Source organism: Budorcas taxicolor, chromosome 11 (genome assembly GCF_023091745.1).
Source record: "Budorcas taxicolor isolate Tak-1 chromosome 11, Takin1.1, whole genome shotgun sequence".
Taxonomy (NCBI): Eukaryota; Metazoa; Chordata; class Mammalia; order Artiodactyla; family Bovidae; genus Budorcas; species Budorcas taxicolor.
This window is the reverse complement of record NC_068920.1, coordinates 73,683,701-73,710,715: the sequence shown is the minus strand read 5'-3', so window position 1 is coordinate 73,710,715 and position 27,015 is coordinate 73,683,701. Positions and strand designations below refer to the sequence as shown.

At 47.8% G+C, this 27,015-nt stretch overlaps 1 protein-coding gene across 1 annotated transcript in view; it reads right to left on the bottom strand.

Annotated features, from left to right (window-relative positions):
* Window positions 1-27,015, bottom strand: part of TGFA (transforming growth factor alpha) — a 108,342-nt gene that overhangs the window by 54,120 nt on the left and 27,207 nt on the right. The window contains exon 3 of the mRNA XM_052648233.1: window positions 18,775-18,828. Within this exon, the coding sequence (XP_052504193.1) occupies window positions 18,775-18,828 (54 nt within the window). The remainder of the gene's footprint in view (window positions 1-18,774; window positions 18,829-27,015) is intronic.

Sequence of the window (27,015 nt, the reverse complement as noted above, 5' to 3'; positions counted from 1 at the left end):
AGTGGAAGAAAGCCAGTGTGGTACTTCTGAAACTAAAGAAAACTGACTTTGAAGGCCAATCCCAGGTTACAGAACAGTAGCATTACAAGAGGTTGCTTGCAAACTCAGGATCTAATGTGAAACAAAATATTAAACCACAGGAAACAAGATATTCTAAAGAGTGGGTGAGAGTGCTAGACCATTGGCCTAACCATAGCACATCTCATCTCTCAGAGTGCGGCTGAATCAGCCAGTCCTGATACGGCTATGGGTCAATGCCTTGGATTTGAATATTCTGAGAGTATAGATGTCTAATGCTGCTCAACTCATCAGAAGACAGGGAAGCGGCCTCCCCCGAGCCAGGGTGCTTGCTGCATGCCCTGCCATGGGACTAGGGTGTCAGAGGGAAGAGCTTCAGGGAGAGGTTGGAGGTAGGGTTGTTGTAGATTAGAGGCATAAGGTACAGAGCGAAGGGTCAGTGAAGAGAGGGGCCTGGGAAAGGCGAAGGCACAATTCATCTAGGCTAAGGGTTCTGGAACAGAGAGGGAGAGGAAAATAGAAGTGGGGAAGCATTTTCCCCCTCCTTTCTCTTCCTTTTATCATGAAGATAAGCAGAAGGGACCTTGCTGCCTCCAGGTTACTGACTCAAAAGTTGGCAGAGGCAAAGGTGTGGAGGATGCTTTCCGTCCCCTCCTGGCTTTGGGGTGCTGGGGGCAGGGGACGAGGAGGGACAGAAACCACGTGTGCATGTAAGAATGTGCACGACTCCAGCTTATAAAAAGTCCACACCTGCCAGTGAATAAATATAGCTGATATTTGTTCAATACTGCAGCTGACAAATACTTTCACATTTGTTTGATCTTGACTGCTGCCGACAGGTATGCAAACCAAGGTTCAGTCTGCACTAGAGTCAGGATCCAAAGGCCCTTGCTCTTCCCCCTGCACCTGTGGTTTTCTACTCTGGCCCCATAGGAGAATCCCCCAGGAAAACTAGACAAATACTAATGCTGGGACCTCTCCCCCAGCCTCGGCGAATTAGGAACTCTGAGGGTAGGGCCAGGGCACTGGTGTTTTTGAAACTCCCCAGGTAATTTCAATGTGCAGCTGAAGTTAGGAAGTTCTGTACTACCCAATGGCCCCATAATGTGAATACAGACCAGCAAGGAGCTAAAACTGTGGATTACCTGGCGCACACATTCTGGGCACACAGGCTTGGTCTCCCCACGCCCTTGTATAAGGTACAGCCATACGAATAACTTCAGGCAATGAAATGGGAGCACTGAAAATGGACCCATATGTGAGTTGGAACATTCAACTGGAAGCAACAGACCTCACATCCCACGGGAGGTTTCACCTGAACCACCCAGGAGAGTCGTCCGAGGGCCCACAGTGGACTTCAAATTCATGAGAGAATTCTTCCATGAAGGTAATGAAATTTTGTTACTGCAGCATGACTTAACTTCTCCTGATTGAACCTGCTAGTTAAGAGTGAAGCCTGGGAATATTAATTTTTATAAGCATCTGGTTGATTCTTCTGTTAGCAGCCTATAGCCTCCACTTTTAGAAGCGAGCACAATGCTATGTTAATTTTCTGTGTTTCCTGTCTTTATAGAGACACTGGTGTTCTAGAGAGCTAGTGTTCATTACTCATTCAAACTTTACTGTGCTCCTGTTGTATCAGGCATGGAATACAGCGTTCCTCTTACACAGAGATGAACAAGACACAGTCCCTTAACTCTGTTCAATGTTCTGTGGCAGCCTGGATGGGAGGGGAGCTTGGGGGAGAACAGATACATGTATGACTGAGTCCCTTCTCTGTTCGCCTGAAACTACTATAAATTCTTAGTTGGCTACACTCTGATATAAAATAAGAAGTTTTAAAAAAATACACAGTCCCTTGTCCTCAAGAGAGGAGACAGCAGGGGGAAAAAAACAAATACTTCCCCCCAAACCCCAAATATTTCAAACCAAAGGAATGGGACATAGGAAGGACGAATTAATTTTGTTCAAAGGTGGTAGGGGAGCTCTAAAGGAAGAGATGTTAGACCTAGAACTTGAAGGACAAGTCACCATTCCCTAAGCAGATCACTGTCACAGGTTCAGGTACATGAGAAAGCACTAGGCATGTGGGCTGGAGCTAGATCTTGGGATGAGATTGATGAGAGATGTTCTAAGGGGCTGGCTTTTAGGGGAAGATCCAGAATGGGAAGGAAGTGATGTGAGCAGGAACAAATGTGCTGTAAGGCCCTGGGGGCGTGCTGTCCAGTAGCAAGTATGGTGAGCCAATGAGGTGATTTGCCATTTTCTAAAAAGAAAAAAAAATCTTCATTGCCACTTCATGGCAAATGGATGGAGAAACAATGGAAACAGTGAGAGACTTTATTTTGGGGGGCTCCAAAATCACTGCACATGCTGACTGCAGCTGTGAAACTAAAAGACACTTGCTCCTTGGAAGAAAAGCTATAATCAACCTAGACAGCATATTAAAAAGCAGAGACATTACTTTGCCAACAAAGGTCCGTCTAGTCAAGGCTATGTTTTTTCCAGTAGTCATGCATGGATGTGAGAGTTGGACTATAAAGGAAGCTGAGCACTGAATAATTGATGCTTTTGAATTGTGGTGTTGGAAAAGACTCTTGAGAGTCCGTTGAACTGCAAGGAGATCCAACCAGTCCATCCTAAAGGAAATCGGCCCTGAATATTCATTGGAAGGACTGATGCTGAAGCTGAAACTCCAATACTTTGGCCACGTGATGCAAAGAACTGACTCATTGGAAAAGACCCTGATGCTGGGCAAGGGTGAGAGCAGGAGGAGAAGGGGACGACAGAGGATGAAATGGTTGGATGGGATTGCCGACTCGATGCACATGAGTTTGAGTGAACTCCGGGGGTTGGTGATGGACACGGAGGCCTGGTGTGCTGCAGTCCATGGGGTTGCCAAGAGTCAGACATGACTGAGTGACTCAACTGAAAAAAAAAATTACCTTTTGGGAAAAAAAAAAAAAAAAGTGAAATTGATTTGAATATTTTATTTTACCCAATACAATCAAAATAGTGTCATTTCAATAAATGACAAGTATTAACATGCAGTTATAAGATAGTACATAAAAAGAATAAGAAGTCTTCAAAATCTGGTGTTTACTGTGTATTTTAACACATCTCAACTTGGCTTCATAGCCACTGGTAGCTGTTGCACTGGACAGTGAAGTTCTCAATAACTGCCAGAGGCTTCTAAGCACATCCTGTCTTCAAGGGGGATACACTGAGCATTGATCGCTCATACACTTAAAGGCGAACCATGAACTGAGCATGCTCCATAAGCCAGAGTTTTTATTACATAAGCCTTTGAATACCAATACAAATACACTGATATTTAAAAATACTGACATTGTCAAAGCCTCTCCCCAAACAACATCCTGGCTCAGGGGAGTATATTTACTCACAAAGTTATACTACTTAAGCCAATTTTAAGAAAAAAGTCAACTTTCTGAAGCATTAGTGGTAAAAACACACCTTTGAAGAATTCCTTTGACTTAATCAGCCAATGTGAGTTTTTACTAGAGTGACGATTTGGATAGCTCTGTAGTACCAACACTCTTTGGGCTTCTCTGATGGCTCAGTGGGTAAAAAAGTCTGCCTGCAATGCAGGAGAAATGGGTTCGATCCCTGGGTTGGGAAGATCCTCTGGAGGAGGGCATGGCAACCCATTCCAGTATTCCTGCCTGAAAAATCCCATGGACAGAGGAGCCTGGTGGTCTACAGACCAGAGGGTTGCAAAGAGTTGGACACGACTAAGCACACAACACATCAACACTCTTTACCAAGGTTGATCATTTTAATTAGAAATTGACCGGAAGGAAACAAGGCCAGCTCAGCTGACCTCCTTCCTCACGCACAGTGAAGGCAGGCTGCGTATGACTCCTCCACTGTGTGCTAATCGAAGGTGCCCCTCACCTTTCTAAAGGAGCCAATGGCGGGCATGACCAGCACAAGGCACACCATGGTGCACTCGGGGAACAGAAGGCCTAGACTGCACCTTGTTTCAGAATTCCTAACAAACAATACATTGCATTTGCTGAAAAATGGTCTGGAGGCCATATCCTTTTCCATGGTTCACAGACAAGAGATTCTGGACTCGGAACCTCTCAGGATCCTCCAGACACACCTTTTCAAGCCTCCTGTTGTAACTGAAGCTGATTCCAAGCTGAGAAGGCTGTCCACGGCATTCACCCCTCAAAGGCACCTTCTTCAGTCCCTTAGGCAGAGGACAGTCTGCAACTGGCCCTTCCTGACATGGGTTTATTTATCATTCTGGTGGGCAAAGTCATTTAGCTCAAAGAAGATTTGAAGCTTTACTCCTCACTTTTCCCAGTTAAAAGGGCCCGGAGGGCAGGGACTATCCCTTACCCATCTCTGATGCTCAGCACAGCTGTCTGAGCTGTGAGGTAGTAAACCCTCATAGTCAATCATAAGAATATCTTTTTTAAAAAATAACAGGGAGCTTCCCTCGTGGCTCAGTGGTGAAGAATCCACTCGCCAATGCAGGAGACATTGGTTCAACCCCTGGTCTGGGAAGATCCCATATGCCGTGGCACAACTAAGCCTGTGGCTACAACTCTTGAGCCTGTGTGCTAGTGCCTGGCAGATGCAGCTACTAAAGCCTGTACTCCACAACGAGAAGCCATTGCAATGGGAAGCCCACACACCACAACTAGAGAGTGGCCCCCGCTCACCACTAGAGAAAACCTCGTGCAGCAACAAAGACCCAGAACAGCCAAAAACAATAAATAATGGAATCAAGAATTTTAAAAACTAATAAAAGAAATAAAGTCAACTCAAATTGGGCTAAAGATCCTGTTAGTATCATATCCTCTTTCTCAAGGGCACCAAAGAACTTTTTTTTTAATTTTGAAATATTATTTTCTTCCATGTTGTTACCTAGATGGTTAATCCTCAAAGTCATTTAATCCCAATAGCTCTTGTTCCTTAATTAGGTATGCTCTCTGTTTAACCATCTAATTATTTCTCCATCTTTATACATTTCTAACCTGGGCTTCCACTCAGATTCTGAAATCATTAGAATCTAAAGAGGAATTAGGAGTGAATGCTTCAAAAAAAAGGAGTGAATGCTTCTCTTAAAATCACTACAAACAGCCCCCACATAGGATCACCAGCCTCTCCCTGAGGCCTTCACAAGAAGGGAGGGCAGCCCATTCTCACTTTATTTTAAACAACAGTGTCAAAGGCTATCCATGGGAATCCCTCAAGCATGTGACTGAGCGTTTCCACCTCTGTGCTCCTGGGGTCTGTGCCAGGCACCTCAAACAGGGAGCTGAGAATTTCACCTCACTTTTCAGCCTTCTTGTGCCTCAACTTCTTGTGGTTCAGTTTCTTGAGCTTCTCTACATCCCTCCTAAATCTCATGGCTCAGGATAGAGCACAACATCCCACACCTCCCATCACTGCCACTGAAGGGTCAGGCTGTGTTTCCTCTGCGCTGGGTACCACAATTCTAAAAGGAGAACGTCACTGTGGGGCATCCTCTAGTGGCAGGCTCTATAGCACCACTTCCCCACAAGCCGGGGGGGGTGGCTTCCTCTGACCTGTCCTCTGAGTTTCAAGGGCAAGCCCCTGGACGTGGAATTATATGGCTTATCCCCAGCATGGTCCTTTACAACTTTAAACTCAATTCACATCCTGGCTGCTGCTGCTGCTGCTGCTGCTAAGTCACTTCAGTGGTGTCCAACTCTGTGTGACCCCACAGATGGCAGCCCACCAGGCTCCCTCGTCCCTGGGATTCTCCAGGCAAGAACACTGGAGTGGGTTGCCATTTCCTTCTCCAATGCATGAAAGTGAAAAGTGAAAGCGAAGTCACTCAGTTGTGCCCAACTCTTAGCAACCCCATGGACTGCAGCCCACCAGGCTCCTCCATCCATGGGATTTTCCAGGCAAGAGTACTGGAGTGGGGTGCCATTGCCTTCTCTGCACATCCTGGCTACCAACTGGCTAAGGCCATCTTGGTGTTTCAGGTATCATTTCTCACATGTGTATCACTGCTTTCTCAATGTTTTTGAAAAGATCTATGTGACTAATACATGAGCCTTACCATGCACTGTTTGAACATGTTACATGCCAACTCTTTAATCCTCACAATGACCTTATGAAGGACACTCTGCTGTTACCTCTCCTTTACAGATGGGGAAACTGAGGCACAGAGCAATTAACTTGCCTAAGGTCAGAGTTCCCAAGGGGCACAGTCCAGTCTTGAACCCAGGCTGACTCTAGAGACTACTGTAATTACTGTGTTATCAGCCTTATGATCTTCATTTTTAGGCACCTTTGCGTCAAGCCACACTTAAACAGGTGAAAAGGCATAATTCTCTCACCTGCAAATGAGAAGCTGAAATCAAGTAAAACTGAAGCTCCAAGAATAACTGAGAATGTCTAGCCTAGAAACCACCCCCACTGCATATACACCCAAGGCAGCGAGCAGACAGGGCCACCGCATGTGCTAAAGCTGAAGGGTGGGAGGGCTGTGTTATTATCCCCGTGGACTTTGTGACCTTGGAGCCCTATAGATTTAATCCTTTGTGTTGCAAAAGCCTACTGACAGCCATCTTCGGTAAATCCATGAAAAGCTTCCTTTAGGAAGCACCTTTCTGTGATTAGATCCAGGTGAAACACTGACAGTGCTAATAATCTATACACCCAAGAACAAAGTCCACGTGCGGTTTTGCTCAACTAGCTACCACTTTGTCCCAGCCTCACCTCCACACGCCTGCAAGCACGTCCTCACCCCCAGTCTGCCTGCCTAACTCCATCTCTTCCTTCAAAACTCAGTTCAAAAATCACTTCTCATGAGAAGCCTTCCCTGATGTCTCCCAAAGAGCATGCTGGGGTTCCCTCTCCCCTTCCTTTCCTGGATTCAAAGCTCAGCTCTGCCATATTCTGTGTGACCTTGGGCAAGTTACTTCTCTCTGCCTCAGTTTGGCCAACTGTAAAATGGGACTAATAGTAGTACCTTTCCCTAGAGTTGTAGGTGTTAAATGAGGATAGGTAGAACAGTATCCAGCATATGGTGAGAATTCTGAAAGTGCTAGGTCAGGTCATGTTACTATGTGAATTCTATTGTGATCAATAAAATACAAATTTAAAGAGTTGTTAGTTCTCATAGCAACTTGTATATATGAATTTAATATTAAAGGAACAACCACTGTCTGTGGAGCATCACATACTTTTGATGTTCAAATTGGATCTTCATTCTGAAAAAGGCTGTGAAGCTCCGACCTAGGGTTAAATCCTTAGGAAATTGCCTATGATGACAATGGTGATGTGGTTATCTTCTGGTTAGATGTACATCTAGATTTCCAGAGCCTCTCAGTGCGCTGGGCTGTGGTTATCTAATGGAATATTAGGTGGACAGCCTGCTACATCCAGATTGTTATAGAGGCTCCTGAGGACAGTTATGTGATTCATGATTATACTTCCATTTGTCACGCCCCAGAGCACCTGAGACACTCATTAGTGGCAGATTTCTGAGTAAGATCTAACATTTGTCACTTTTAAGATTCCAAAAGTACCTTTCTAGGTCTACTGTGTAAGGCAGGGAGAGATGCTTATTATATCCCAAGTCCCCAGTGCATGCTTAGTCACTCAGGCGTGTCCGACTCTTTCCAGCCCCAGGGACTGCCACACATTCAGGCTCCTCTGTCCATGGGGATTCTTCAGGCAAGAATACTAGAGTGAACTGTCTCCTCCAGGGATTGAGCCCAGGTCTCCCGCACGGCAGGGGGATTCTTTCCCATCTGAATGACCAGGGAAGTCCAAGAATACTGGAGTGGGTAGCCTATCCCTTCTCCAGGGGATCTTTCCGACTCAGGAATCGACCTGGGGTTTCCTGCATTGCAGGTGGATTCTTTACCGGTTGAGCTCCCAGGGAAGCCCCAAGCCCCCAATAGTTGGGACAAAAAAGGCCTAGAAAGAGAGCTTCCTAGCCAGGCTGCTAAATGACAACTGGGAAGAAAAGCATCCCCCTTTGAACCCCAGTTCCATGGCATCAGTGTGAGTAAAATTGAGTGCCCCCATTCTATTTTGTTTTATCCATTTCCCCCCTTGATTCGTACTAGCATGTTTTGGTATTTAAGAAACACTTTAGTCAATGCAGCCTAACAATACAATGGTCAGACATGTGAAATCACCTTCTGTTATACAGACTTCTAGAGAGAAAAGAGATTCAGAACGAACAGTTACTGCACTGCTAAGGAGGACATCTGAACCTGGCTCCATCCAAAGAGCTAAAGGTCCTCCATTAGTAAATACCAGACACTCAAGGCTGTTCCCCAAACTCAGAAGCGGGCAGTTTCGGTCAGGCTCTCAGAAAACAAAGCTGATGCCTTACAGAGCTGCTGTGTTCATCATTTCATCACAGCAAGGATAAAGAGAAAGAGGACGCTTTGAGGCCCAAGTTCTGAGGTGTTGGATCATCTTTACCAAGCTTCTGGGTGGATGCTAGAAAGTCAGTCCTGGAACACAAACATTTCACAGACTCCCATAAACCGGCTCTGTCCAGCAATGGGAAGTAAGAATTCCAGGGATGGGATGAGGTTGTTGCCTTAAGGAGAAAGCCTCTCAGCCTACAAGGGCATGTATCTACCACTTAGCTTCTTTCTCTTGGGCCTTAACCACATTTTGCTGAGAATCAGAAGTGCCAATTTCTGGGCCACAGGCTGACGAGGGTCCAGGAATCTGCATTTTAACAATCAGCAGGATGATTCTTCTGCTCATTGGAACACGAGAACCACTGCCTTACAACTAAACTGCTGGTGATAAAAGCACAATGAAGACACAGACATGCGTCACGATCCATGCATCACCAATAATGCCGTAAGAGGAGTAGCAGCCGAGTACCCAAGTGTGTGTGCACACAGCTGCGAGCATTTTACATGTCATCTCTAATGCTCACAACAACCCTAAGAGCAGGTCCCATCATTATTCCTCTTTCATAGATAAGGAAGCTGAGGTACACAGAGGTTAGGTAATTCGCTTAAGGCCTCACCGCTAGTAAGTGGCAGGGGGAGAGTCTGAACTCTGTCCAATTTAGAGTGCTCACATTCTATCTAGAGACTGACTCTAGGGCCGGGGGCCCAGAAAAGCCCAACCTCTCCACTGAAACCCAGAGATAAGAGTGAATGGAATTGCAAGAGCAGCACTGACGTATATAAATTATCATGTGTAAAACACAGAGCTAGTGGGAAGCTGCTGTTTAACACAGGGAGCTCAGCTCAGGGCTCTGTGATGACCTAGAGGGGGCATGAGACGGAGGCGATATATGTATACTGATAGCTGATTCACACTGTTGTACAGTAGAAACCAACACAACATTGTAAAGCAATTATACTTCAATTAAAGATTAAAAAGTAAAAATAAATAAACAGCTGAAAAAGGAATGGATCAGCATTTAGAAGCCAAAGGGCCACCAAAGGAGAGTTTGGAAGAGTATCCCCAGAACTTGGAGGTGAACTGGCAAGTATTCTGTCGGGGTCAACCTCTGCAGACAGCGAGGTCCCTGGAGGTAGGCGCCAAGCATGCAGGCCAGAGTGGCAGGTCCCTCTGCTCCACAAACAGCGGCACTGCCTGCGCCTCGTGACAGCCTGCAGTCAGCTCACACGGGCCGACAGCCTGCAGTCAGCTCACATGGGCCGACAGCCTGCAGTCAGCTCACACGAGCCAACAGACCTGCAGGGCAGGATGTCAGCCACAGGCTTTGCTGTCTTTCTAAAAAGGTAGCTCCTTTTATTTCTGACTATAGTATTAAAAATGCTCATCGTAGACAGGATAGGAAAAAATAGGAAAGTACAAAGGAAATTACAATCAGCTATATTCCCAGTTCAGTTCAGCTGCTCAGTGTATCCGACTCTGCGACCCCATGGACTGCAGCATGTCAGGCTTCTCTTTATATCACCAACTCCTGGAGCTTGGTCAAACTCATGTCCATCGAGTCAGTGATGCCACCCAACCATCTCCTCCTCTGTTGTCCCCTCCTTCTACCCTCAATTTTTCCCAGCATCCACGGTCTTTTCCAATGAGTTAGTGCTTTGCATCAAGTGGCCAAAGTACTGCAGTTTCAGCTTCAGCATCAGTCCTTCCAATGAACACCCAGGACTGATTTCCTTTAGGATGGACTGGTTGGATCTGCTTGCAGTCCAAGGGACTCTCAAGAGTCTTCTCCAACACCACAGTTCAAAAGCATCAATTCTTCCGCGCTCAGCTTTCTTTATAGTCCAACTCTCACCTCCATACATGACTACTGGAAAAAATATAGCTTTGACTAGACGGACCTTTGTTGGCGAAGTAATGTCTGTGCTTTTTAATATGCTATCTAGGTTGGTCATAGCTTTTCTTCCAAGGAGCAAGCATCTTTTAATTTCATGGCTGCAGTCACCATGTATAGTGATTTTGGAGCTCAAGAACATAAAGTCTGTGACTGTTTCCATTGCTTCCCCATCTATTTGCCATGAAGTGATGGGACCAGATGCCATGATCTTCATTTTCTGAATGTTGAGTTTTAAGCCAGCTTTTTCACTCTCCACTTTCATCAAGAGGCATCAGAAATAATTAATGTTAATACCATATAATGCTTGCCTTTTATTTTTGCATCTGTGTGTACAGTGTATAAAACTGAGATGTTATATTCAATTTTATATGCACCTTTTTCTATTTATTTACATGAGATATTATATTTAATTTTATATAGAACTTTTTCTCCCATATTATGAAATATTCTTCATCAGCATGATTTTAAAGGGCTTTTATTTAAAATCTAATCACCTGTCCCATAACTATTTCCCTCTTGCTGACATTTAAATTGGCTGTATTTTACTAGAGTGGATAACCTAACATCCCTGGTTATTTCTGTAAAACAGATGGCTAAAAGTGTAATTGTTGGATCATACTGCACGGACAATTATAAGGTTCTTACAAATACTAAGGAATCAAGTTCCCAATTAATATTAAACTCTTTCCCAGAAAGCCAACAGGCATACCCATAAGCAATATACACAGCTGTCTCACCTCACACAAACCAGCACTCAGAGTTGCCATGCTGAAAAATATGCCAATTTGGTAGATCAAAATATCTTTCCCAGTAGAGTATAAGGTTCTTGAGAACAGAGATTTTGTTTTCATCAAGGTCTAACACATAGTAAGTGCTCAATAAATCTTTGCTGATTGAATGAATGATTCAAAGAATCGGTCTGGACCAGGAATGCTGGTCCCTGCCCCCTCCAGGTCCCCTGAGGAACTCTGCCCTGTACAAGGCCTACCCTGCTCTTTGGCATCTTGTTACCTTCAGCCTTCTCCCCACCCCCACTCCCAATCCTGCCACAGCTGCTGGGCAACCACTCGGACCAAAGAGGACACACTGGTCCAATTCTCTCTCTTGAGACTCTGAGCTAAGAGGTACAGAGATAGAATGAGCTGGCATGCGGATGATCTTCATCGTAGGTACAGAGTAAATAGCCACAGACCACGGGGCCTGACTACTATACTACTACTGTGGTTCTCTGCAGGCTGACTCTTTGGGCGGATGTGTGGTTAGATTCTGCTCCTGCTATATAAGGTGCCTGCCAGAAGATACCCTTTGTGCCAGCTTCATAGATGAAAACCATAGCCCAGAAGAGTGATCAATCAGATGGAAAACCAGCTCGGCATCACAAGCCAAACTCAGCAAGAATCAATTTATTAAAGAAAAGAAAAAGTACCCAGTTTGGCACCTGGATTAAAAATGGGAAGTCTGAATGTAGTAGAGGCAGGTGTTTTCTTCAAAGAAACCCATATGGTGGATCACCTGCTCTGTGTTTATGATTTTCTTTGAGATGTAAAAATCATCAACATCACTGGCCTGACTCTATGCCCTCTGATGGCAGGGCTCATATTGACTTCTCATATCTCCAGGGCCTAGCACAATGCCTGGTAGAAGGTAGTACTTAATAAGTGGGTGCTAGGTAAACGTCAAGAGCTAAAAAGGAGGAGAGCAGTAGGCTTCTACAGGCCTTGATTTTTAGAAATCCAGGAGTTGTGTCACTCACTTTGGTTTTTCAAAGCTGTTAGATGGCTCAACTTAAACCATGGCCTTGATTTACCCAATCCATCCTCTCCATTCCTTTGTTAAAACAGCTATACCAATGTCCTCAGCACGCAAAAGCTCAATCAGTTGGCTACACTAGTTTACCACCCATTTCTGTTTTTAACAGTGAAGATATTTATTTATCAAGACGACACATGTGTTTGTTCCCAAACCTGCTCATGTCAATCACACTCGTTACTGTGTTTACATAACTACATATTACATATACTAATGAAATTTCTATGCATAAGGAAAGAGCTGTTGCTTTTATTACAAGCGCAGTGTTTTGGAAACACTTGATAAAGGTGAAAAGTATTGCTGTCAATTTAGGGGTGAACAAAATAGCTACGAAAGACTAGGTGTGGAGGGGAATGTAGAGGTCTGCCAAGTTTTAAGGCACTTACTGTGCAAGTGTCTGAATTCTTACACTGAAGAAACCAAATATGGAAATTATAAAGGATGCAATATGGGTGCAGCTTACACAAGTAAACAAATGCAGAACGCCAATATATAAATCCATGAGTAACCAAGAGTATCATGAGACATTATCCGACTTTCCTTCACTCTGAAATTCTCTAGTCTAAGTTCTTCAATCTCATTTTTTAAAAATGCTGGTTGTGACCCACTAGAGTGATTTTGTGACTCACGGTTTGAAAAGACACTGCCTTAATCCAAGTCCTTAACTTTATCCAGGGGGGGATCTGGGGTTAAGAGCACTACAGGTGTCACCCAGCTAGTGAGTCAGAATTATGATCCTAGATTCCACATTCTGTGGTGTATCTACTACTCTGAGCAACCTGCCTTCTGACCCAGCACAGCTTCCTCTGCAAAAAGTAGAAGGTAAAATGAGACAAGCAGAAATCTGTGACAAGCAGAAATCCTAGAAAGGAAAGGAGAAACACGCCCTCCTTCTCTCCTGAGGCTCCATGCTCCTCTAAGCGTCCTCCACAGCGAGCTAGTCTCCGCACCGGCCCCTAACGAAGTCATACCAAGTCTCTTGTGCTACAGACACATATTTGGAACTGTGAACCTTGTACCTGGGTAGAACACGTGAGCGTTCTAATTTTAGAATGACTTCAGCCCCACGTGGGAAAACTCCAGACAATGGAACGGGGAAGCAGGTTGCAGTTCTGAAAAGCTTTTGTTAGGCAAGGTGAGCCATAACCAGATCCCTGGCTTGCTGGCTGATCCGTGTTCTACCTGTTTTCCAAACAAAGTACTGCCTTCAAAGACTGCTCCCTATAATCTGATTTGCCCTCCCTCCACACCCCCAGCCCAAACTTGCCCTTCTTAACTGTTAAACCCAGAGCCCCCACCAAATCCGACTACCGTCTCCCCATGCAAGCTGATAAGAGGGACCATCCCTCTGAATGACACCACCATGAATGTTCCATGGTCTTTCATCATCGCCTTTGAAAAGTCTCCCAGATGCTAAATTAAGTAAGGTTTCCAACATTGCCTGGTTCCAAGTGGGTGTCAATAGACACAGGCTAGAGGAAGGAGTAGAAATTCAGAGGTTTAAAGAACCACCCTGAATCACCCAGGAATTAGGCAAAGAACAGGAGGAGCTTGGCTCCCAGGTGTCTGAGCAAGGCCCTCACCACACCCCTGGATCATTAGAATGAGTCTCATGAAAATATGAGAACCAGATGGGCAGCCTGGGAATGAGGCAACATTGCACAGGGTTAAGCAAGCAGCCACCCAACAACTTAACCAGGGTGCATTCTGTCTCCAGTCAGGGGCATTAAAAGGTGCCTTTGAAGATAGGCCGTGACTCTTTCCTCACGAAGGGTGTGAGGTTCTAAGCTGCAGGTGCTGCCATCCTCACCTCGCCTCCAGCTAATGTTTCTCTGCAAGCTTTACAAACTGACAACCCACCAGATACAAATTTTCTTTCCTGGCCTGCAGACTACTGACTTCTTCCAGCAATGATTTTCTAAATCACACTAAGCAGTCAGCTGTGGTTGCCATCTGCCACTGCGAGGCTCTCATCGTGGGGTCACCTTTGTGGTGGAGACAAGGACAGAGAAGTTGTCCAGCAACTACAGTGTAGCCTGTGTGTGTGTGTGTGTGTGTGTGTGTGTGTGTGCATGCGTGCACACACACTCAGTTATTCAGTCACGTCTGACTCTTTGCAAACCCATGGACTGAGGCTCACCAGACTCCTCTGTCTGTGGAATCTTCCAGGTGAGAGTACTGGAGTAGGTTGCCATTTCCTATTCCAAAGGATCTTCCCATTCCAGGGACTGAACACAAGTTTCTTGGGTCTCCTGCGTTGGCAGGTGGATTTTTTTTACCACTGCATCACCTGAAAAGCCCATAATGTTAGAACCTGCATGTAAAACAGCATCTGGCTCCGAGAGAACGAGACACATGGCACTCACACTACCACCAGTGTATCTGAGGATCATGGCAGGTTTGACCACTGCCATACATTCCTAACATTACTTTGCCAACAAAGGTCTGTCTAGTCAAAGCTATGGTTTTTCCAGTAGTCATGTTTGGATATGAGAGTTGGACTATAAAGAAAGCTGAGCACCAAAGAATTGATGCTTTTGAACTGTGGTGTTGGAGAAGACTCTTGAGAGTCCCTTGGACTGCAAGGAGAGCCAACCAGTCAATCCTAAAGGACATCAGTCCTGAATATTCATTGGAAGGACAGATACTGAAGCTGAAACTGCAATACTCTGGCCACCTGATGCAAAGAACTGACTCACTGGAAAAGACCCTGATGCTGAGAAAGACTGAAGGCAGGAGGAGAAGGGGACAACAGAGGATGAGATGGTTGGATAGGATCACCGACTCGATGGACATGAGTTTGAGAAAGCTCCGGGAGTTGGTGACGGACAGGGAAGCCTTGTGTGCTACAATCCATGGGGTCACAAAGAATCGGACACGACTGAGCAACTGAACTGAACTGATAATTTGAAGGCTGCCTTCGAAATCCTCATCAAAGCTTTCTAAGCAGTCTCCATCAATCCATCCCAGTGGTCATATGAAAAACTTCACAGGTTATTCCTAAGTCAAGGCCAACATCCAAACAGGAACCAGATGAATAACTTGCCTGAGGACATAGCAGAACCGAGACCAGATCGGTCTAACATGCAGGGCTCCCAACCTCCAGCCTAAGGCATGTATCCTTCCAATGCTCCACCCGAAGCAAATGTCTGAGAAGTTTCTGATGATAATAATGCCAGTTTCCATGCCTCTGGCATCATCTACCCTCCACATTTGTGGGTTTATAAAAAGGAGGATTGAAAGAAACAAATGAAACCTCAAACAAAAAGGCCAAGGGCAACTATGAAGCCATGAGGCCACGAAACTTTTCTGGGGGGAAAGCACAAGAATGCCGCATGGGATCAGCCCCTGTTCCTTCAAGCTCATATTCCACTTTTGATTGGCACATGGAGTTTGCAATTTTCTGTCTATGCTGCTTCATCAAAATGTTAGAGCTTAATTCTGAGTAAGTCTGCAGTCCTTTGTTCCAACACCATCAATCAGGAATATACCAAAACCTTCTTGTGTTCATTACTATTTCTCATTGCAATTAACTCTCAGAGTGAAGAGATCTGCATATTTAAACCATGGGTGAAGCTCTCATAGCTTCTATCCTAAAATTACCCATCTTCACACCTAGATAGTTTCAGTAAATGAGCCCACCAACCTCCAGAGCATAAGGGTTAGGAGGGACTCAGATGTGAAAGTCAGTCACCCAGTATATAAATGAGCACATTTTATAAAACCAGTGTTGACCTGAAAGGAAATATAACTAGAAAGCAAAATATGAAAACATCAAAGGCAATGTGAATTAAATAAAATGCCACAAATTTGAATTCAGTGTCACCTACCCTCCATATTTAAGAATCTAATAAAAAAGAATCACTATTGCTTCTGTTGGTGTAACTGAACTATGATTTCATTGTAAAAGTCCTTATCTGTTAGATACAAGTAATAGTCACAAGAGAAATGGATTATGTTTTAAACTATACCAACAAAGAGCAAACTCAAAAAGGTGAGAAAATAGATGAAAGAAAAACGGCAGAGAGATGCTACTTGTTGAAGTTGGGTGATGGATACATGGGGGTTGATGTTGCTATTGTTTCTCCTTTTCTATGTAAGAAGATTTCTATTATAAACATTAACAAACAGTTTTGCTTGCTGAATTAGCCATGAGTTAAACACACATATATTTCAAGGCTAGTAGTAGTGAGTGTGGCTGGTGGGGTCTCCAGTTTGAGCTGTACCCACAACAAGATTTCAGCCATGTCCAGAGAGGACAGAGTTGGGGTGGGGTGGGCAAGGCCTGCAAGGACCTGGGGAGTCTTCCAGGAGACGGGAAGGTCACCCTAAAAGGAAAGAAAATTGAGCAAACAAGCCTGATTTAGTCACAGGGCCCTAGCTCCTGGACAAGTGGCTCTGACACGGTCATCACCAGGTGGACTTGTCTGCTAACTAGCCCAGCCCCCTCTGGATTCATATCTTGGTCCAGCGGGGCAGGGCAGAGAGCAAGCAAACATGGAAAGAACTATTCCATTAACCTCTCAGGGGCACAAGCACCACAGCTAAGTAACCCATCAGAGAGCAATGCAAGAGGCCAGACTGGCGGCCCCCCTCCCCGCTCCAACACGTCACCAACCAACACCGAGATCTCAATGCCCCCTGGACACTAGAAGGTGTGGCCCTACCCCCACTCTCACCCACCACATTGGGCCACAGAGCAGCACTGAGCCAGTTACAGGGTCGTGTGCGAAAGGGCAGGCCACACCTACTGTTTTCTGAACCTAAGTCGTCATGGGGAGAGTATGTCCGATATCAACCTGAGACCGTCTCACAGAAGCAAGGCCAGAAAAGAAACATGGAACGGAGGTCGATCATGACCGCAGCAAGCATAGTCATTTTCTGGATAAATACCACAGGTTTCCCACGTCTCCCCAGAAGAGCCTGGGAAACCCCAAAGGGCCTCGGCAGGAGCCATGCCAGGCCCCTAAGGGGACTGGCTCAGGTACAACATCCCCTAGGCCTTTCCTGTGTGAACGGATGGAATGGGAGTAGGGGGTAAGATAACCGTCCCCCTGGGGGTAGCATCGGCCTCTGCCATCACCACAAAGCGTCACCTACAAGTGACTCAGAGGAGAAGCCGGCTGTTGGCCCACCAGGTCCTACAGTGAGGACCACAATGGGCTGGGGGTGCACCCGGAGGGTAAATGCATCCCAGGATGACGGCTGGGTCAACTGTGAAAATAGCATGGTCACAAAGCTATCCCCTCCTCCCTGTATATGCACATCTGAGCCCTTTGTGATGGGGGAAGTAGTTAAAAAGTGAAAGAACCACTTCATGGAAACTCAAGTAGACCCTGGACTGCCAAAGCACTGCTTTGGAATGGACGGGCGCTTCCACCCCCAGTCCCAACGAAGCATAACACATAGGACAAGAGGCAGTTTCTTCTGTGGCATCATGGGTCACCAAGTGACTCGGACACCTTAAGGGTTCAAGTGCATCAAGGATAACAGCTGCAGGCGGAGACTGCGGGGGTGCAGAAGCACTGGTATCCAGTGGGAGCAGCAGCGGCATCTACTATGTTTGGACGGAAAGCTTTGGAGAAGAGCTAAGTACCAGGAACAGTGTGTGGTGGTTTGAGGATGTATGAATACAGAGGACCACCTCCTGCCCTGGCACCTCCCTGAAATAGCTCGGGAGACGCAGCTGGGTCCACTGCAGTAGCAAAGGGGAACATAAGGTCAAGGAGCAAACAGAGAAACTGGCAGGCTGGTACACTGCTGACATAAAAACCCAGTCAATTCATTTGGAAAGCTACTTAGCAATTTGTTACAAGGGTCGTAAATATATACTCTTGCTCCTACAGCTATGGCCCAAGGAAAGAATCCAAAAGAAGAAAACAGTTTCTAGGCATCAAGAGGGAGCATTATAATTTAAACTGAAAACAAAAATATCCCATGGGAAAAGCCTAACTGTAACACGTGTCCACTTGAATGAAACATTATGATATTTTAAAAGGATACATTTCAAGACATTCTAGCCACATAGAAAAAAGCACAACTCCAAACGCTGAATTTAAAAAGCAGGCACCCAAATCACTTCCTCACCCCGACTAATTGTATAAAAATATTAGTGCACACGGACAAATGCTAAGAGCCGTGTGCAAACATCTCAGGAGACGCTTTTGTGAGCTTATGCCCACAAGTAGTTTGCCACCAATGTTTCCCAACTTTCCATTCTGTTGACCCAGGATCTCACAAATGCAACAAAGGAAATGTGACTGTAAATGTCCAAGGAGAAACTGGAAAATATTAATAACTAAACAAAGATTCCCAGGCAGGAGACAAGAGGGTTTAGGAATCTGGGTTCTTCTTTAGATGGACTAGGAGGCTCAGCTTGCCAGCACCCTTGCCCACAGGGACTGTGCTGGGATCAGAGCTGGGAGAGGGTGCACCCTCGGCGAGCAGGGACCGGTCCCTGTGCATTGGCGGTTAAGACCTCCCAGGAGCACTCCCCGGGCCCTGGGACAATGTGCAGGAGGCAGACGCACGGGAACTCAGCAGGCAGGAGCCCCGGGGGACGCCTGTAGCAGAGGCTCCACAAAGCAGCCAGGGGCTGCTCCCATCTGTTCTCCATACACCACCCCACATGGAGGGGACGGGATGGGACTCACCACTCAGGGCGGATGTGCTGTTCTCCAGGGCCTGGCACACGGCCAAGAAAATACCTGTGAAGAGGGAGAAAAGAAGACAGGTGACAGTCTGCCCAGCAGCCAACTTCTCAGGCTTCAAGGACGGGTCCTTCTCAAAGGGAAAGAGTTGATAGTTTTACAAAGTGGCCAACAGGCAGTCATAGCCACATAATACAGAGTGGTGGTGGTTTAGTCACTAAATTGTGTTCAACTCTGCGACCCCATGGATTGTAGACCACCAGGCTCCTCTGTCCATGAGGATTCTCCAGGCAAGTGGGTTGCCATTCCCTTCTCTGGGGGATCTTCCTGACCCAGGGATAAAACCCTGGTCTCCCACATTGCAGGCAGATTCTTCACCATCTTGAGCCACCAGGGAAGCTTAGTACAAAATGAATAGGTGGGACCCTTTGTGCAAAAAGCAGGAAAAAAGTGCCTATTAGCGTTACTAAAATCTCAAGATTTTTCTTTCCTAGTCTCTCTCTCTCCACTTGTCATGATGTTTCTTGTTTTAAGACACCTTATCGTCGTCATGAAGTCGCTCAGTTGTGTCCGACTCTTTATGACCCCATGGACTGTAGCCCACCAGGCTCCTCCATCCATGGAATTTTCTAGGCAAGAATACTGGAGTGGGTCGCCATTTCCTTCTCCAGGGGATCTTGCCAACCCAGGGATCGAACCCGGGTCTCCCACATTGCAGGCAGACGTTTTACCGTGTCTGAGCCACCAGGGAATTGCAAAACACCTTATAGATACATTTTATTGTAAAATATACATAGAAGTTACTGTCTCCACTCTTTAAGCGCACAGTTCGGTGGCTTTAAGTATGTACATGCTGTTGAGCATATCATGACATTCGCTACGTGCTCTTTCTGGTCTTGCTCTCTCTGGGGTGTGAGGAGACTTGCAGGGTCAGCCCAGCTCCCCAGAGACACCCTGGGCCCCAGCAACAGTACCCAAGCACGCACAGGATCCCGGACAGCTGGGTCCGCCAGCAGGGAGATGGCTGTGCGGATGTGAGCAACCCAGCTGGGGGTAGGGAAGCCAGTCAGAGGTTTCTTCTTCCCAGAAACCAGTCGCCCCAACCCACGGTGGGCAGGTGACCTTGAGGGTGTCGCAACATCTACCCGGGGTATGTGGATTAGAGGAGAGGAGAGGCTCGCCCATGTCCGTCTTCTGCAGAGACGCAGCTGGGCTACCAGCCTCAATGGGGCAGCTGCCACCACGCCCTGCCCAGGAGGGGCGCACACACCTCACTCCAGCCTTTCTGGTGTCCAGGTCCCAGGCAGCAGGAGCGAGAACCCACCCAGGGGAGGCAGGGAGGTGGCAGTAGGTGGGATCACAGGAGCCAAGGCCCCAGGGCCCTGCACATACCCCACTGTCCCATTAACCTTCATTTTCCTTTCACATTTATAATGTGAAAGGAAAACCATTAAGTATGTCCAGACTGCAACTGCGTGGGCATGAGCCCCCAAGCCCAGGGCCCACCTGAGCAGGAGGCTCTGGGACCACAGGGGTCGCATACTTCCAAAGCCACCCCAGCCAGCAGGTGACCTTCTACACCTGCACGTTACAGCCCCGGGGGAAGCAGAGCAGCACAATTCTGTCAAAGAAGGAACCTCTAGGGGTTATGCAATCAGCATGAACTAAGACTGATTTCCTAAAACTGAACTGCAAAAACATGCCGGGATGGTCACGCAATGAGGCCGGGCCGCCTGCAGGCTAGCCCAGAGGCAGCACAGAAAAGAGGCAAACCTCTGTGCTGTGACCCCCAGCCCAAGGCTCGGGAACACCCCTTGCCATGCAGGCTGTGAGAGCTCCTTTCCCCCATCACTCAGGATATAGACACGCCAGCCCTTGACTCTCAAGGGAGAAACACGCTTGGAACAGATGAGGCAATCTGCTCAGGACTTCCCTTTAAGCCTTTGACCTGAGAAATATCTAAAAGCTTCAGGCTGCTCTCACTGCTGGCCTGGCATGAATTTCCCAAATACTCCTTCAGAGTGCCGAACCTGACACTGGGTGCTGGAGTTGGGTCGGGGGAGACCGGGAGGCGGTGGCAGACGGGGACGGGGAGAGAGTTAGTGAAATCACACGTTGGCCTGTGAAATTCCTTCTTGCTGCTCAACAGACAGTACCTTTGGAAGCAAGGTCTCAGGACCCCCCCAGGCATTATCTAAAAGGCCGAGTGTGTAACCGACACACCAAGCATTACAGTGAGGGTTTCCTACCAAAGCAAGACAAAGTCACAGAGGTCTCTCCCAGTCAGCTGGGGACCTGTCACAAGCTGATTTTACTGGCATCACCACAAACCACTCTGGGCCAAAGGTGGCCAGTGACTTGTGGAACCGAAAGCAAAGACTCACAGATGCTCTGTATACCTCTTGAGAGGAAGTGCCACTGGCCTGTCACAAACAGTCTATGAACAAATGCATCTCCTTCCCCTCTCCGTCCCAGCCCCGTATCCATCGTCCGCCCATCAGTCAGTACAGTTCCTGGGCTCCACGCTGACCCCTGCTTAAGCAAAGCCTGGACTAGACAGCAAACACTGTCCACCCTCAGCCAGAAGAGAGCGGAGGTGCTCCCCAGCATCCAGGGCGTGTGGAGGGGCGCTCCCTCAGCCTTGGGGGGAGTCCCTTTGCCATCCCACCCCCTGGGTTCCTTACCTGGGAGCTCTCAGCTGCTGAACTTGCAAAGATGTTTCAGGAACTGATTAGGGGTTACAAAACCACCATGTTCCACAGAGGAAGGACACTGGGTTTTTAATCATAAGTTGAGCAGTACAAGAACAGTTCCTTTCTATTACCCCTGACAGTCCCATGGGAAAACTCTGTGGTGCCCTGGGCTCTCTCTGCAGTTTCTGTTCAGACACAACTGCAGCAGGGGCCCTGTGATGGGAGATGAGGCCTCTGCTTCTCCTTCACCACGTGGTGGGCTCCCTAGGAGGGTTCCAGACCCAAAAGACAGGGTCTGCCGGTCTGACCCCTGTCACGTCTCACAGCGGCACAGGTGCCACTTACTGGGCAGGTGGCAGTCCCAGGCCCACCACGTGGCTTTTACATGCTTTATCTTATTTAGTCCTCACCATACCTATGACACAGGGCTCCTCCCAGCCTCCCGGTCCAGTCTATGGAAACACCCCCATTTTACAGATGAGGAAACTGAGGCTTAGACAGGTTGAGAAATCTGCGCAAGTTCCTGCAGCCCAATTCAGACTCAAGTCTATCCAACTCCTATGCCTGAGACAGTGTGTAATGACCACCCCACACACCAGTCCTGACCATGGGCTGTGGAAGTACCAGCTATGACCCCCAAAAGAGTCCAGACAGCAGATCAGTGGGCCTAGGCACCAGGTTGATCCATCTCTTCCAGAGGCTCCATCTGTTGCCTCTTGTGATATTTCCACTGCCTCCAGTCCCTCCACTATGAGCAAGGTCTACTGAGAAGAACCAGCGGTATGAATGTCCAGAATCCCCACAGCATAACCTCCGTAAGCCCAGCTGCCCAGACTCCCCCTGGGCTTTGCTTGGAACAGCTGGACCGTGTGAAGGCCAGAAACACGTGGCCTTGGCAGGCTCCGAGACAACAGGAGCACAGGAATCCTCCCTGGAGCACCTGCGTGGGTTCAGACGTAGGCACGGCTGCCACCAGTGGCCCTGGGGAGACAACGCACAGTTCAGACGGAGACTCAGAGGCTACAGGTGCCTCTCGCCTGAGGTTCAAAGCCGGGCCTTGCCTGCCCCGAGGCCAGCCAGCCAGCCTGCCTCCCTCCAGGCAGGAATCCCTTCTGGGCTGCTCCTGCCAGCATCCCATTTTGTTTAAATAGCTCCAACGAGGGGAATCTCAGGATTGTGAACTTAGTAAAGCGGAGTGGTGGCAAGGGGAAAATCTACACGCAATGGAAGAAAGACCTTGTGAAAGACGGACCCCAGCCTCAAGGCAGAGGGAACCCACGCGGCCCTCCAGGAAGGATAAGGGCTGCAGAGCTTTCGCTTCAGCTTTTGGGATGCAGATGGCTGCTTCCAACAGGAAGAATGGCCAGAGAGAGGACAGCCTACTTACCTGGGAGCTCACATGTCAGGGCCAAGGGGAAATGTTGCCGATGGACGCTGGACACCCATCTCCCCCTGACCACAGAGCAGGATGCCCCGTCCACGCGGCCCTGCGTGCATGCACAGGGTTGGGACCTGGCTGTGCCTTGAGCATGGGACACCTTCCATCCTCTTCCACCTGTCGGCCTGGTGACCGCTCCACCTCCTCTGCAGACACTCAGCTCTAAGGCCCCGACCTGGAAGAGGCATCGTCAGGCCCCTGGCCACCCCGGCAGAGGTGACCATGCCCTGCTCTCACCTCCACTACAGCTGGTATTTGCTTCCAGGCTCCCACCTACTCCACTGTGTAGATCAGCTGCTTACCCTAGAAAATCAAGGCTCCACAGCTCATCCACTTTCAAATCCCCTAAGCCAGGCTTCCTGAGCAAAGGAGTGAGCGTGAGGTTTTGGCATCAGGGAGATGTGGGGAGAGGTTGCAGCAGGGCCTTTTGGATGAAAGATGTCTTAGGTTTAGAGGAGCTGGTGAGGAATGGTCCGCGGGGAATGACGCAGGAGGAGGGGCAGGAACCAGTGGAGAGACAGGCAGAAGCGAGTGTGGCCGTGTGGAGGGCAGCCAGGATCTCACGTCCTCTCCTGCCATGCTGGGGCTGCGGGGTCATGAGGCTCAGAGCAGAAGCTCAGGAAGTGAGGATGGTACCTACAGCTCGAGCTCTTCAGGTGACACCCATGAACAGCCACGTAGGAGACAAAAATTTGTGGAAATGGGTCACAGGGAACCCTGCTGGTCCCCCTGGTCTTAGGTAACTTCTAGTACCAGGTTCTAGGGTATCTTCTCTTATGAATTATATTCCAACACCTGAAATATATCTGCAAACATGGCAGGATTTCTAACCGCAAAACCTGCAATATTGCGTGACTTAGTATTTTTCAACCAAGAGGTTTGAGAGTCAGGTACAGATGCTGCTTCAGCGTCAGAAGTGATCAGGAAGAAAAAGGGAACACACAGCAGGAGGGGCAAGGAGGGAAGCTGGCAGGACCAGTAAGACCAGGAGACCCGTGCCTGACCCTCCTGCGAGAACAGCCATAAATGTCACATCGAAAGCAGCCACGCGACATCCTCATCACCCCAGTGCAGTTTCTCCCTAAGGAAGAGGTGACAGTTCACAAGTGCCCCTGCTTACAGAGGCCGGTGACACTGGCTTCAGAGGACGGCAGGCAAAGCAGCAGAGGAATGTGTGGAGTAACTGGCCGGACGGGATCAGAAGAGCTCAGGGGAAGGCGGGGAGGGTTTAGAAATATGTGACACAGAATGAATCACTTTGGGCCGAACAGCTCACGGGACAGAGGGCTCTTTCTCTCCCCATCCCAGCATCTGGAACTCTGCCTTCAAAACACAGATTAAACTTTGCTACTCCAGGAGAGTCTTATCGAGAAATCACTTGAAATGGTTAATGTCGGGTTTTAGGTGGTAACTCTGCAGGGACGTGGGTAGCTCTTGTGACAAACCCATCCAAGTGAGGTTCTGACCCTGCACCCAAACAGCTCCACAGACACGTGAACCAGGAACACACCTGTATGCCAGCAGTGGGCAGGAAGACCACGGGCGCCTGACTAGTGTCCCGAGCTCCCTCCTCGCATCGTTCAGCCATAATTATTATTGTGGCTGATAGCGTTATTAACAGTAATAGCAGCAACATTTCAGCACTTACGACATGCCCTGCATCGTCTCATTCAGTACGCAAAGCCAGTCCTAGGAAGCAGGTACTGTTCAAGCTCCCAGTTTGGAGATGAGAAAGTCCAGATATAGGAGATTAAGTCGCTTGCCCAAGGTCACCCAGCCTGTAAGCGACAGACATGGTGGCTCATGTTACAGGGCCCATCCAGCCACCCTCTGCTTCCCCCTGTCCTGTGGAGCACAGCCAAAGGACACAGACACTCTAGAAAAGTCTTCTTCTCCTGGATCTAAGCCAGATGTGCTGTGACACGGAGATAACCAGGGAGCCCAGAGACTAGGGTCATCCGTGAGTGGTGTCGCCTTTAGCAAGTCCCTTCACCACTCAGTCTCAGGTTCTTTACGTTTAAATGACAGAGTTGCATCAGCCCTGTCCCTAACTTCTGGGATGATATGGGGCTGGCATCTTTCTAAACCATCCATCTGGGGAAGAGGGGTGTGGACATACTTGGCCTCATTCTGATGCTCTGTGTGCAGGTGGATCCCTTGCCTTGAACCAGGATCAGCCGAAAGGCTGTGCATGCTTGCCTCAGTGAGTGTGCGCAGTTTGTTGTAATTTTGTCTTTCGATTTAGCACATCCACCGAATATCAGAAGATGGGAGAGATCCGAAACTAGAACCTAAAAGGGCACTTTCCATTTCTACATTTTCAATGTAGTCTTGACATGGGCTTGAAGATATATTCGAAGCTTACAGTCCAGGATGAATGTTCGTGGGTCAATGAGCTTGGGACCCTCAGCTGCCCTCGCTAATGACTCGTGGGTGGCCAGAAGCAGCAAAGTCCAACTTGATGAGTCTAAGGCAATACCTTATGACTACGACCTCCTAGAAAACAAGCCAGTGTTACTTGAATGCTCATGGTATTCTCCATGTCTGTGTTTGTATATCTGTGGGTGAGAAAACCCAAAGTGTTCAGACTGAACCTTCAGGATCAGGGAGGTGGAAGAGACAGGCAGACAGGTGTCTGCACTGCAACCTTGCACCACTTTCTAATCCCAACTCAGGGTCTATTACAGCAGAGAAAAAAGGAGCCCTGCTGTCAGGACTGGGTTCGAACCCTAGCTTTGCTGCTCCTTAACTGTGAGACCTTAGCTGTGTTACCTAACCTCACTTTGCCTCTGTGTCCTCATCCATGAACAAGGACAACACTTCCTTGCATGACTATTGCAAGGATTAAATAAAATGAAATAAAGTATGCAAAGTCAGAGGAAAATGGACTTCCACACTACATGGAAAGCAGATGAGAATGGGCTGCTAAAGCCAGCGCACAATCCCACATTCCCATCGACACTTTCCCACTTCCAGGCCCCAAGCACTGTTTCCAACCCTGACCTTCTCCAAAGGCTTGGAGCTCAGACCTCGTGTCTCCTGCCCTTCTCCACTCCTCCTCCCTGGTTCTAGGTTGGGCTGAAGACCAGATACCATCATTGGCCCCTCCCTCTCCTTTACCCCATCACCAAGCCACATAACCTCCCACAGTCTTGCCTCCACCTCACCCGTCTTATCCATCCCTCTACATTCCTACTGCCATTGCCAAAACTCAGGCCTCATCATCTCTTCTGGGTCTTCACAATAGTCGCCTGACTGGTTTTTCTGACCAAAGCATTTTCACCTCTGCTCCTGCTGCCAGTGAGCTTCTAGAGTACTTGGACCACCAGACCCATTCCCTTTAAACTCTGCCCACAGAGGCCCATCTGAGGTCCTGCCCAGAGACTACAGGTGCATAACCTGGTCCTAAACCCCATTTCTACTTGGCTCCTCCCACCCATTCCTGGCAGGCACCAGCCACCTTCCCTGCACACGACCTGTCCTCACTCAGCTCAGTGTCTCGGATTCACGCCACTAGGGTCCTAACTTGAGTCCTTGCAGTTATGCAACCTTGGCCTGTTGCCAGCATCTCAGTCTCCTTCGCTATGAAAAAGAGATAGAGATATCTATCTCCCACATGGGATTATTGTAAAGACTGACTGCAGAGACTCAGGATAAACAGGTAGTACATGGGGTGGCTCTTGATGAGGGTGAAAGAGGAGAGTGAAAAAGCTGGCTTAAAATTCAACATTCAAAAAACTAAGATCATGACATCCTGTCCCATCACTTCATGGCTGACAGATGGGGAAACAGTGGGAACAGTGGCTGACTTTATTTTCTTGGGCTCCAGAATCACAGTAGACAGTCACTGTGGCCATGAAATTAAAGACTCTTGATCCTTGGAAGAAACGCTATGACAAACCTAGAGAGTGTAATAAAAAGCAGAGACATCACTTTGCTGACAAAGGTCCATCTAGTCAAAGCTATGGTTTTTCCAGTAATTGTGTACGGATGTGAGAGTTGGACCATAAAGAAGGCTGAGCACTGAAGAATTGATGCTTTTGAACTGTGATGCTGGAGAAAACTCTTGAGAGTCCCTTGGACTGCAAGGAGATCAAACCAGTCAGTCCTAAA